This window comes from Alosa pseudoharengus, unplaced genomic scaffold (assembly GCF_046254945.1).
Source record: "Alosa pseudoharengus isolate Yale_2024_CS ecotype anadromous, Long Island Sound unplaced genomic scaffold, YU_APseudo_1.1 YU_APseudo_1.1_scf_15, whole genome shotgun sequence".
In the NCBI taxonomy this organism is placed as follows: domain Eukaryota; kingdom Metazoa; phylum Chordata; class Actinopteri; order Clupeiformes; family Clupeidae; genus Alosa; species Alosa pseudoharengus.
The window spans coordinates 34,393,409-34,405,778 of NW_027468620.1; the positions used below are offsets into that span (position 1 = coordinate 34,393,409).

The 12,370-nt window shown below is 47.0% G+C and overlaps 2 protein-coding genes across 4 annotated transcripts in view; both read right to left on the reverse strand.

The window, feature by feature from the left end:
- rrp12 (ribosomal RNA processing 12 homolog) overlaps positions 1-5,665 on the reverse strand; it is a 29,913-nt gene extending 24,248 nt beyond the window's left edge. For both annotated transcript variants that reach the window (XM_076286284.1, XM_076286283.1), the window contains exons 1-5: positions 5,468-5,665; positions 3,933-4,150; positions 3,180-3,263; positions 2,706-2,782; positions 261-366 (exon numbers count right to left, since the gene is read on the reverse strand). In XM_076286284.1, coding sequence (XP_076142399.1) covers positions 261-366; positions 2,706-2,782; positions 3,180-3,263; positions 3,933-4,150; positions 5,468-5,606 — 624 coding nt within the window. In that variant the 5' untranslated portion in view covers positions 5,607-5,665. The remainder of the gene's footprint in view (positions 1-260; positions 367-2,705; positions 2,783-3,179; positions 3,264-3,932; positions 4,151-5,467) is intronic.
- A 607-nt stretch (positions 5,666-6,272) lies between these two features.
- The window catches only part of ubtd1a (ubiquitin domain containing 1a), a 15,294-nt gene continuing 9,196 nt past the window's right edge, over positions 6,273-12,370 (reverse strand). The window contains exons 3-5 of one of the 2 annotated variants that reach the window (XM_076286285.1): positions 11,905-12,132; positions 8,922-9,079; positions 6,273-8,695 (exon numbers count right to left, since the gene is read on the reverse strand). In XM_076286285.1, the coding sequence (XP_076142400.1) occupies positions 8,465-8,695; positions 8,922-9,079; positions 11,905-12,132 (617 nt within the window). In that variant the 3' untranslated portion in view covers positions 6,273-8,464. The remainder of the gene's footprint in view (positions 8,696-8,921; positions 9,080-11,904; positions 12,133-12,370) is intronic. The other variant, XM_076286286.1, reaches the window with a different exon arrangement.

Here is a 12,370-nt window from a genome sequence, read left to right on the forward strand (position 1 = left end):
TGTAGTGATTAAGTGTGTGTGTGTGTGTGTGTGTATGTTTACATATGTAATGATGAAATGCATGTGTGTGTGTGTGTGTGTTTACATATGTAGTGATTAAGTGTGTATGTGTGTGTTTACATATGTAGTGATTAAGTGTGTGTGTGTGTGTGTGTGTGTGTGTGTGTGTGTATGTTTACATATGTAATGATGAAATGCATGTGTGTGTGTGTGTGTATGTGTTTACATATGTAGTGATTAAGTGTGTATGTCATACTAACCCAGCGCAGTGCCGAGCTGCTGTCACTGTTGGCCTGCGATGACATCACGTCCATGAAGGCTTTGGTTGTATCAGAGAACCGGTTCTTTAGAACTGGGACGGGAACCCTGTCAGCCAGCCACACACACACACACACACACACACACACACACACACACACACACACACACACACACACACACACACACACAAAGTAGCATGTTCAGAGCTCACAGAGCTTCAGTAAATAGTGCCAGCAACCAATTAGTGAGGACAAACAGCTGTACCAGCTTCACATGAACTCATATCCCCCAGGAATAGGCAGCCCCAGCATGTGTGAGTGTGTGTGTTTGTGTCTGCATGTGTATGTGTGTGTGTGTGTGTGTGTGTGTGTGTGTGTGTGTGTGGGTCTGCGTGTGTGTGTGCGTGTGGGTCTGCGTGTGTGTGGGTCTGCGTGTGTGTGTGTGTGTGTGTGTGTCTGCGTGTGTGTGGGTCTGCGTGTGGGTCTGTGTGCGTGTGGGTCTGTGTGTGTGTGTGTGTGTGTGTGTGTGTGTGTGTGTGTGTGTGTGTGTGTGTGTGTGTGTGTGGGTCTGCGTGTGTGTGTGTCTGCGTGTGTGTGGTTCTGCGTGTGCGCGTGGGTAGGGTTGGGTATCGTTTGAATTTGAACGATTCCTATTCCAATTCCGATTTTTTATTTTGATTCCGGTTCCGAGCGATTCTCGATTCCGATTTTTTTTTTAAAGGCAGGGTCAAAAAAAGTTTAGGATACTTTAAATGAGCTCTCAGGGTATCTGCACATTTTCCAAGTGCAAATTTAAAGACTTTTCAAGACATCTAAATGAAACTTAAGACTATACCACGGCAAAAAGATATATATGACTGTTTATGCAATAGTTTTTTTAGATTATAGATTTAGATAATAGATTTTAACCCCCACCCCATTTTGGATGTCTACAGAAGTTACCAAATATATTTTGGCGAAAGAAAAATAATTGTGTGTGAATTACCTTCACAGCTATAAATGCCCAATTTTAGGGTCTGGGCTGCTTGCTTTTGAAGCTGGCTGTACATATTTGGTTTTGCTTACTGCTGAGGCTGACTGTTCTTCACCTGTGTCTGTAGTAGCCTAGGCTACTTGCCAAAGACATGTGCACTGGACTGGATTCCCTTCAATATTTTTTTCAAAGTTAGACTAAGCTATTTACATATTTTAATAAGCCTACTTTATATAATTTACTATGTGCATCTATTGTCCAATATGCATCAAAGCAAATAAAAGTTAATCCACTACTTTACATTTTGCATACCAGTTGTATCTAAACCAACCAAAGCTTGACTGAAACATTGTAAAACCATTGACTTGTTTTAAATGAATTAAGAGACAGGTCCTCCTCGCATGATCCTGCTGAAAACTGCTGGTTTTATCTCAAGCACGCACGTATTATGAACGCAAGTTTTTTTTTATATAGCCATTCGCCGACATTCAAAAAATATGCGGTTATAGTTCACAACTTTTGCGAAGTAGGCCTAGCTACTGGGAAACGCTGGCAAGCAAGCTGCTGGCAGATATTACAGGTAGGCTATTATAACTTAGACAGATATTTTCTTCCCTAGGCTAGGCCAGCAACACACGCTGGAAAGATGCAAACAGATCAACTTAACATATACAGTATTTCCTCCTGATTGCGAAACACTGCACATAATTTGACCAGCAGTCTTCGCGTCCATAGTTTGTGAAACGATGCTGCGTCCGAGCAACGATTTTAGATGCCAAGCGCAACTCCAAAAAGGAGGACAAATGAGCGTCCGGCTTGAGGCTGCGCCGGACAGGGCTTTTTTTATTTTAAAATCCATATGTCCGGCCTAAATTCGAATGTATGGCCAACCTATCGCTCTTTCTTTCTCTTGCTCATTCTACCGTAGGCTTCCTCATTCCACGTAGGCTACCTGTATATCTCTCTGGCCTCAGCTACACCACGAAAACGTCAGGCAAATTATTTTGTACATAGGCCTACTGTATTATTACCGTTTTCACACCTTTAACCACACCCGTGAAAAACATCTTCACTCTGCAACCACTACACTTCCTCCCGTTGCCTTATAGCCTAGTCACTTATACAATTGCGTTTTAAATACACAAAACTGGATTGAGACATCACTCGCTCTCTTGCACTCGCTGGCGGTCTCATACGCACATTTAATACCTCTCTTTCGAAAATTCAGTTGTATTTAAGACTATTTAAGGATCCGCGGGAACCCTGCTTTCTGAATCGTTGGTGTTCAGCCATTTCTTCTTCCGGTCGGCGGACTGGGAATCGAAACTAGGAATCGAAATTTCCAACCAATACTCAATATTCGATACCCAAGCCTACGCGTGGGTCTGTCTGTCTGTCTGTCTGTCTGTGTGTGTGTGTGTGTGTGTGTGTGTGTGTGTGTGTGTGTGTGTGTGTGTGTGTGTGTGTCTAACCTCTTGAGCACCAGGTTGAGCAGGTAGGCCACTGCAGCTAGAGACTCACTGGATTCTACAGCCTCAAGAGTAGTCATCTGAGAAAGAGAAAGAGAGAGAGATAGAGAGAGAGAGAGAGAGAGAGAGAGAGAGAGAGAGAGAGAGAAAGAAAGAGGGAGGGAGAGAGAAAAAAAAATGTGTGGTCAAGCAGATAGAGACCCAAGAGTGTCTTTTACACTGTGCAACAAAAGTGTTAAACATTAAAACAGAGTTTGGACATTTCATCTCAGAGATGCTGTGAGAGTTCAAACTTCAAAAATATGACCACTGCACTGGACACACAAAGAGAGAGTGAGCACGAGAGAAAGAGGAAGAGGAGGAGGAAGAGGAGAAAGAGGAGGAGGAGGAAGATGAGGAGGAAGAGGAGAAAGAGGAGGAGGAGGAGCAGAAAGAGGAGGAGGAGGATAAAGAGGAGGAGGAGGAGGAGGGACTCACCAGCGCAGCAAAGTATTCCGTCTCTGTCTCCTTCCCACCCTGAGTACGAATCACGTCTGTCACCGCCGCCAACACAGCACAGATCTACACACACACACACACACACAGAGAGAGAGAGAGACACAGACACACACACACACACACACACACACACACACACACACACACACAGAGAGAGAGAGACACACACACACACACACACACACAGAGAGAGAGAGACACACACACACACACACACACAGAGAGAGAGAGACAGAGACAGACACACACACGCACACACACACACACACACACACACACACAGACACACACACACAAGAGCTTAGAATCCTTCAGCCCGCAGCGTTCTCTTGGTGGACTAAACAGCACAGCAGTGATGTCACACAGAGGACCAATCATAGCACAGGATAGTAGTGGAAGATGGTGCACATTGCTAGAATGGGGTGTGTATGTGTGTGTGGACTACAGCATGTGTGTGTGAGGGTAGTAGGACTAGGACAAACGGTGTCAAAAAATGTGATGCTGTAAGGGGTATCTGTGTGTGTTGTGTGTAGGTGGAGTATGCAGGTGCAGGTGTGTGTGTGTGTGAGTGTCTGTGGTAAGACAAGTGTGCAGCTGTGTGTGTGTGTGTGTGTGTGTGATGCTTTGTGGTACTATGTGTGTGTGTGTGTGTTTGTTGTATGTAGGTGTGTGCGTAGAGTATGGGAGGTGTGGTGCTGTGTGTGTGTGTGTGTGTGTGTGTGTGGTCCTGACCTCCTTGTGTGCGGCCGAGTTGGACTCCCAGTATCGCTGGACCTTGCGGAAGGAGAGGTTGGAGCAGTCGGACACTCCGCTCAGGAAGGTGGCGCCAGAGTGCTGGGACAGAGCCTGCTCCGCCTCGTCCATGTCCTCGCCACCCTCCCCCAGCTCCACAGCGCCGCCCTGCAGGTCATCATGCAGCTTCAGAGCGTCCACCGTCAGCCCACTCTTCTCTACAACACACACACACACACACACACACACACACACACACACACACACACACACACACACACACACAGGGCATTATGTAGCTTCAGCACATTCACTGTCAGATCTTTACTACAACACACACACGGCATTATGCAGCTTCCGCACATTAACTGTCAGATCGCTCTTCACTACAACACACACACACACACACACACACACACAAACACAGCTCATTAGGCAGCTTCAGCTCATTATGCAGCTTCAGAGTGTCCACTGTCAGACTACACTTCTCTATAACACACACACATAGGTCATTATGCAGCTTTAAAGCATCCACTGACAGACAGCACACACACACAGACACACACACACACCTGCTGTAGTCCACACACACACTCAATAATTTCTGTTCATCTGTATTAAATCAGCTGGATGAAACTAGCAGAAATGTCATATTTCCAACACTCCTCCTGTCATTTTCACTTGAGTTCTGAAGCTCCTTACATGCCTCAGAGAGAATGCTCAGTTCGGCTTACAGTATTGTGACCTCTGACCCGAGTGACCTGTTGCCTTAAGCCTGATAAGATCAGCAGCCAGTGGACCATGACTGCCTGTGTTTGGGGCCTGTGTTTACCATGATGCAAAGTTTATTTTGGTTACTGGCATCTGCCATTGTTAGACTTTTCTTGTACACTTCGGAAATAGACTATGCATATACTGAGTTGGTCTGCAAACCTGCGATTCTTGTTTACAAGGGCCCTAAAGGCAAAGAGCAACGTACATTTTATTTCTACAACATATTCCAAGGTGCAATATCTACTAATTGCTCTTCATCTTCATAAGTGTTTGTGATTAAAGTGTAATTCGTGTGTGGTGATGTTGTGTGTGTGTGTGTGCATGTAACTACTGGAGATGTCAACAAAACAGTCAAAGGTTGCTGTTACGGTTATATAACATATGCGGTTATATATAATTCTAGATCAATACAGCATGAACTGGGGCTGTCCTACCCGCAGATATCTTACGGCTAACAGGACAGCAGAAAACGTCTTAACGCTAGCTAGCCATCGTTCATAATAATGTTAGCCTCGACCATCCTATTAACTTCACGTTTGCCTATTACCATGATGACAAAAGTTATTGTTAACTGCTATAGATCACTAACGTCACCGCTCTGTCCTGTTTATACGAAATATTCTGCGTAAACTTTGCACTGACTAAGTTACTCAGCGCTTTACTGTTGTTATGCTGCCTGCGTGGCTGTACGCGATCGCTGGGTCTTGGTACCCACGTGTGGTCCGCATGTAGGCCGGGTGATTTAACACTGTTGCACTTACCGGAGGGCCGACTGAAGAAACGACTTCTGGCCGCCTGTCGGTAGCGACTCGTCTCAGGATTTGAGTCGCTGCTGTGTCCTTTTTTCCATCGTTTTAATTTCTGTGCCGTCCCGGAGCGAAGCTTCCCCGACTTTACCATTTTGTTGGTTCAGTTTGAGCTGAGCTGGAGAGCTGGTTAGCTACCTCAGCCTGGGCTCATAGAGCTGTCGCAGTGGACTGACGTCACTCGCCTGCGCTGTGTTTGTGTTTGTGCACCACCTCATTATCACCGCCAGAGGGCGCTCTAGCACCTCTCTCTAATTGTACGGAGCGCACGTTTCCATGCGCGTGTGCATGGGACGGTCGGGATTACAAAGGCAGAGACGGCTCTGTCAGAAGGCCCTTTTTGAAGTCACGAGGAGAGTAAAAACATGACGGAGCATTACTCCGGGCCTGTTCCGGTACTGGAGGAGTTGGTCGCCTCTCCTGCAGTCACAAGTCCCTCGTGGCATGGCCTACTACATCATCTGTGTAAATGGAGCTGTATTTGACAAGAGACGGATGTAGTTGGTTTGTCCAAAAATGTTGTCACTATTCATTAACAATGTTTAAAGCTGTTGTCTTTATTTACTATTCTTTGCCTTTGTTCATCCTGCTAAGCACATTGAATTGCCCCTGAGTATTAAATGTGCTATATAAATACACTTCCTTTGCCCCCTTTGGAACTGACATCGATCCAACACTGGTGTGTGGGCCCCTCTGCAAATCTAATTCCCCCCAGAACTATAGATAGACATGGTTCTGATGATAGATAGATAGATAGATAGATAGATAGATAGATACTTTATTGATCCCCAAGGGGAAATTCAAATCCAAGGGGAAGTTCAAGACATAGACATGGTTCTGATGCCCCCTTGGTCACACTGCCCCCTGCAGGCCACAGCAGGAAACCCCACAGATAAAAAGATTCAGGATGAAAACATTGATGAGTGACACCAACACTGGAAAGTTACCGACGGCAACCCATGGCAACAGACAGGATTGATTTCTTTAGATTCCACTTTATTTTCTGAAATGTAGGCTACATTTGAACATATTTACAACTTTATGTACAACACTGGATTTAACGTGCCACAGAAGTGTGTTTCCATGGCGTCTGTCCTCTGAGCGACTCCGCCGTAACCAGAGAGACTCGACCGCACACGTGGACAGTAAACATTACTGGACATCAACAGTACTGTATCAATGTTTCCATACCGACATCAACAGTACGGAAAACCACTTGCCAAGTATACAAGTGTCTTAAAGGTGCTTCAGTCCGCACACACACACACACACCTCTGTAATACTGTGAGGCATTCCCAATACAGACACAGAGGACAGCAGGTCATGATGAGAAGGTAGGGACACATAGACACACACACACACACACACACACACACACACACACACACACACACACACACACACACACACACAAACCCCTGTACTGGAGAAGTATGACTAAGCACTAAAGCACAGAACAACAGTCCCTCAGTGCAGTGTGCAGTCATTGCATAGCATCAGATATACACACACACACACACACACACACACACACACACAAATCACAGTCCCTCAGTGCAGTGTGCAGCCGTTGCATAGCATCAGATACACACACACTGTGACAGATTCACACACACACACACACGCACGCACACACACACGCACACACACATCACAGTCCTTTAGTGCAGTGTGCAGCCATTGCATAGCGTCACTCTCTCACACACACACACACACACACACACACACACACACACACACACTCACTGAGACTAAGTAGTCAGTAGAGGGCTACAGCAGAGCTTAAAGGGTTTCCACATAGAAAAATAATCACAAAAATAAGGATTAATTTGAAACAGAACTCTCCCAGCCTGCAAGGCTATTTTGTGTGTGTGTGTGTGTGTGTGTGCTGTCTGGCTGTTGAGTTTCCACCCCTGCCGTTATGGTGCACTGCTCTTCCGTTCCTCTAGGGGGCACTGTGAGCTCCCGTTGCCTCCCCACACACACCATCTCCTCAGGGGCACACACACTGGTCCAGGTCAGAGTCAGGGTATGTGTGTGTGTGTGTGTGTGTGCACTCAGGAGTGTGTGTAGAGTCCGAGCGTGTTTCACTTGAGGAGTGTGAGAGAGTCGTTTGCTACTCTGTCTCCATCTCTCCTCTTCCTCTCCTCTTCTCTCTTGCTCTCTCCATCTCTCCTCTTCCTCTCCTCTTCTCTCTTGCTCTCTCTTCCTCTCCTCTTCTCTCTTGCTCTCTCTTCCTCTCCTCTTCTCTCTTGCTCTCTCCATCTCTCCTCTTCCTCTCCTCTTCTCTCTTGCTCTCTCCATCTTTCCTCTTCCTCTCTTCTTCTCTCTTGCTCTCTCTTCCTCTCCTCTTCTCTCTTGCTCTCTCTTCCTCTCCTCTTCTCTCTTGCTCTCTCCATCTCTCCTCTTCCTCTCCTCTTCTCTCTTGCCCTCTCCATCTTTCCTCTTCCTCTCTTCTTCTCTCTTGCTCTCTCTCTCTCTCCCTCTCTTCTTCTGTCTGCTCTTCCTCCTCCTCCCTTTATCTCTCCCTCTGTCTCTCTCTCTCTCTCTCTCCCTCTATCTTGCTCTTTTTATCTCTCTCTATCTCTCCCTCTCTTCCTCCTCCTTCCTCCCTCTCCCTCTCTCTATCTCTCTCTTGCTCTTTTTATCTCTCTCTCTCTCCCTTTCCCTCTCTTCCTCCTTCCTCCCTCTCTCTATCTCTCTCTTGCTCTTTTTATCTCTCTCTCTCTCTCTCTCTCTCTCTCTCTCCCTTTCCCTCTCTTCCTCCTCCTTCCTCTCTCTCTCTCTCTCCCTATCTCTCTCTCTATCTCTCTCTTGCTCTTTTTATCTCTCTCTCTCTCTCCCTTTCCCTCTCTTCCTCCTCCTCCTTCCTCTCTCTCTCTCTCTCCCTATCTCTCTCTCTATCTCTCTCTTGCTCTTTTTATCTCTCTCTCTCTCTCTCTCTCTCTCTCTCTACTTGGAGATGATGGGGGCAGCTGTGTTGACGATGACCTGGATGACGAAGTCCTTCTGGATCTTGGTGTCCTGCAGCCGCGTCTTGTCGGTCAGCAGCTTCCCAGAGAAGAACCAGCGTTGGTGCGCCACGTCGATGTCCTCCTGCGCCTGCAGCTGCTTCTTCAGCTGACCGATGGCGTCCGCCATGCTGGCCGTCAGGCGCACGTCCTGCCCCGACGACAGACGCACCTGAAACACACACACACACACACACAGACACCCAGTTACAACGACATGAGCATGAGTCAGACTCTATGTGCATGTCTCTGTGTGTGTGTGTGTGTGTGTGTGTGTGTGTGTGTGTGTGTGCTTATGGGATTGCGCAATTCACAGACACACCTGCCACAGCAGTATAGGGTGTGTGTGTGTGTGTGTGCGTGCGTGCGTATGTGTGTGTGTGTGTTGACAGGCACACCTTCAGTGGGAACTCCTTCCTGGGTGGGGCCTGTTGTTCCGTTGGCTCCGCCCCCTCGTTCTCACTGCGCTCTGACACCAGATTCAGGGGCGGAGCCAAGCAGTAGGCTGGCAGCTGGTAGCGGTTTCCAAGTTCGTCATAGCACTCAGTGAGGGAGCCTAACACACACACACACACACACACACACACACACACACAGACACACACACACACACACACAGACACACACGCACACACACACACAGACACACACGCACAGACACACACGCACACACACAGACACACACGCACGCACACACACAGACACACACACACACACACACACACACACACACACACACACACACAGACACACACACACACACACACACACACACACACACACACACAGAGAGAGATGACACAAGAATATTTAAAACATGGCATTCAGATAGAGAACCACAGGATTCATACCAATGTGAATATCAGCTGGTGGTCACTATGTGTGTGTACATAATATGTGTGTGTGTGTGTGTGTGGTCACTGTGTGTGTACATAATATGTGTGTGTGTGTGGTCACTATGTGTGTCTACATAATATGTGTGTGTGGTCACTATGTGTGTGTACATAACATGTCTGTGTGGTCACTATAAGCGCTTTCAGATATAACCTCCGGAGTACATGCGGAGGTTTGTCAAACGGAGGTCCTACCCTTCGGATGATTCAGATATGATGCTAACCTGCGGACCTAATACTGACCTTATACGGACGTATGTGTGAACGACATACACGCACATTACAGAATCTCCGTGTGGTTGTGAGTGAGGGGTGGGGGCTTAGAGTTCACAAGATGCGAGATATATGACGCAGAATATATGCGGCCACTGCCTGTCACAGCTGCTTTTTGTTTACAAAGTGTAGCCTATGTATTATAGGCTAAAGAAGAGAAATCTATTGTGCGTAGGCTAATACTTGAAGTAGGATAGTCACGTAAGTGCGCACATACAGTATTTGTATGTGTGCTTCGAGTAAACACATTTATCTGTTTTCAACGTAATGCAGGCGCGCGGGAACATATTTTTGACCATGGGTGCTGAATAACAAAATAATGGATGTCCCACGATTTCTCCCCTAGCATGATATGATTTGAATTTAGACAGCTACGCCATTTCAACGCGGTGTATGAGTAGGCCTAAGAGCGAGAAGTTTTATAATGCCCTTGCCACTCCGACTCATCAATAAAAACTGCGTGCACACACACCAGACCAGCACTTGACTTTACATCATTAAACTATTTCAGTATATTGCTTTTCTGATTGTCAAAACCACACCTAACTTATGGCGTCTCCACTCCACAGCAAAAGTGTCCTAACCACGTTACAGCTGTTTCTATCTGAGCGACTCCAATAGTGAGAGGATTTCAGTGTCATATTTCGGTGGCACTAGCTAAGCTGTCGTTGAACTCGAGATGACATGTCTGATAGGCAACAGGTCTCACCAACACGAAATTCTAATTGCAAAAGATGCATCCTACCTCATCTGTTGTACTGTAGTTATTCGAAATTGGGCTTTTCACAATCCAACGATATATCCAAAGTGCGAACTAGCTGGTGATGGTTTATGAAAACTGCCAGTATGCATGCTACACGGAGTTCTGACAGGCCTGTGCATGGCCTAATAAACAGGCAAGATATAACCCACGATCGCCATGGTTTCGTTGTCAATTCGTGTTTGTGGTAATAATGACAGCAACAATAAAACCATCTGTATCTTACGATCTTCATCATTCTTGACAGATCACCAGCCTCCTCTGGATGGTCATATGCATAATTAGCCTATAGCCTACCTTTAGTTTTCATTTCATTTTAAACACGAATCTACTGCCTTTACTGCCGGGAGAGAAAAAAATCCTGTATTCTTTTCTGTAGCCTAATTCTGCCTAAGGCTATCAATGAACAGAAAACCGTGTTGGCTAACAATTTATTAAATACTCCTGTTATTGTCTTCAACGACGTCGCTGTAGGCTACTGCCTTTTCAGCGCCTTCTGCTTATGATGATTCAGTCTTTTGAATTCGTTTGGCCTTGCCATGCAGTTGTAGGCTACAACGTGCCATTCCCTTCATGTGTTTTATCAAAATGTTGTATGCCCTCATGGACAGTAGCTCCGTGATGTCTGCATCTTTCCATGTCGGAGATTTTCTGGACAGCACTATGCCACTCCATCATAACACTGGCATTTAAGTCAGATTTAACCACATGGACGCACGAAAGAAACGTCACCAACACGCCCTCTCACTAGGTGTGAATTTTAACCGCATGTTCTACGCCTCGTTCAGACACAGCACATTTACATAATGTCCGGAGGAAATACTAGGTCGGGGGTAGTATAAACACCGGGTGAATTTGGACTTCCATATGACCGGTTATGTCGTTCAGATATACGGCCCCACCGTTTAACATCGGCAGAACCTCCGGTCTTACACGTATGTCTGAAAGCGCTTTATGTGTGTGTATGTATGTGGGCTCTACACACGTCCACTATGGTCTGAGCTAGCTGGAGGTCTTTACGTGTGTATGTGTATGTGTGCATATGTGTGTCTGTACATATGTGTGTGTACCGTGCGTGTGCATGCGTGTGTGTGTGTGTATGTGTGTGTGTGTGTGTGCGGTGTGTGTGTGTGTGTGCGTGTGTGTGTGTGTGTGTGTGTGTGTGTGTGCGGTGTGTGTGTGTGTGTGGGTGTGTGTGTGTTTGTGCGGTGTGTGTGTGTGTGTGTGTGCGCGTGTGCGTGCGCGTGTGTGGTGTGTGTGTGTGTGCGGTGTGTGTGTGTGTGTGTGCGTGTATATGCATGTGTGTGCGTGTGTGTGTGTGTGTGTGTGTGCGTGCGGTGTGTGTGTGCGGTGTGTGTGTGTGTGTGTGCGGTGTGTGTGTGTGTGTGTGCGGTGTGTGTGTGCGGTGTGTGTGTGTGGTCTGTGTGTGTGTGTGTGCGGTGTGTGTGTGTGTACCATGCGGCAGTGTGATGCTGGCTCCGTCCACTATGGCCTGGGCGAGCTGCTGGTCGTTGCACTCGAGGGCGATGGCGGCCGCCTTCAGCGCGTCCCAGATCTCCTTACGCCCGTCGAACGCCGGCGCCGTATCCCAGAATTCATCTCGCTTGCTGCGCAGCTGTCCTTCGGTCATCGGGTAGTCGCTCTTCCACTTGGGACGCTCCTTCTTCAGGGGCTCGTTACGTCCTACACACACACACACACACACACACACACACACACACACACACACACACACACACACAAACAGACACACTCAATTAGCCAATTCTAAATCTAGTTCAGTCTAGAAGGTTGAGAATTCCCAGTAGTGCTAATCTTAAAGGTTCTACCAAACAGCAGTGCTGCTAGTGTGTGTGTGTGCGTGTGTGTGTGTGTGTGTGTGAGGAGAAACACTAGTAGTGTTTCCCATTAGGGTTGAGTA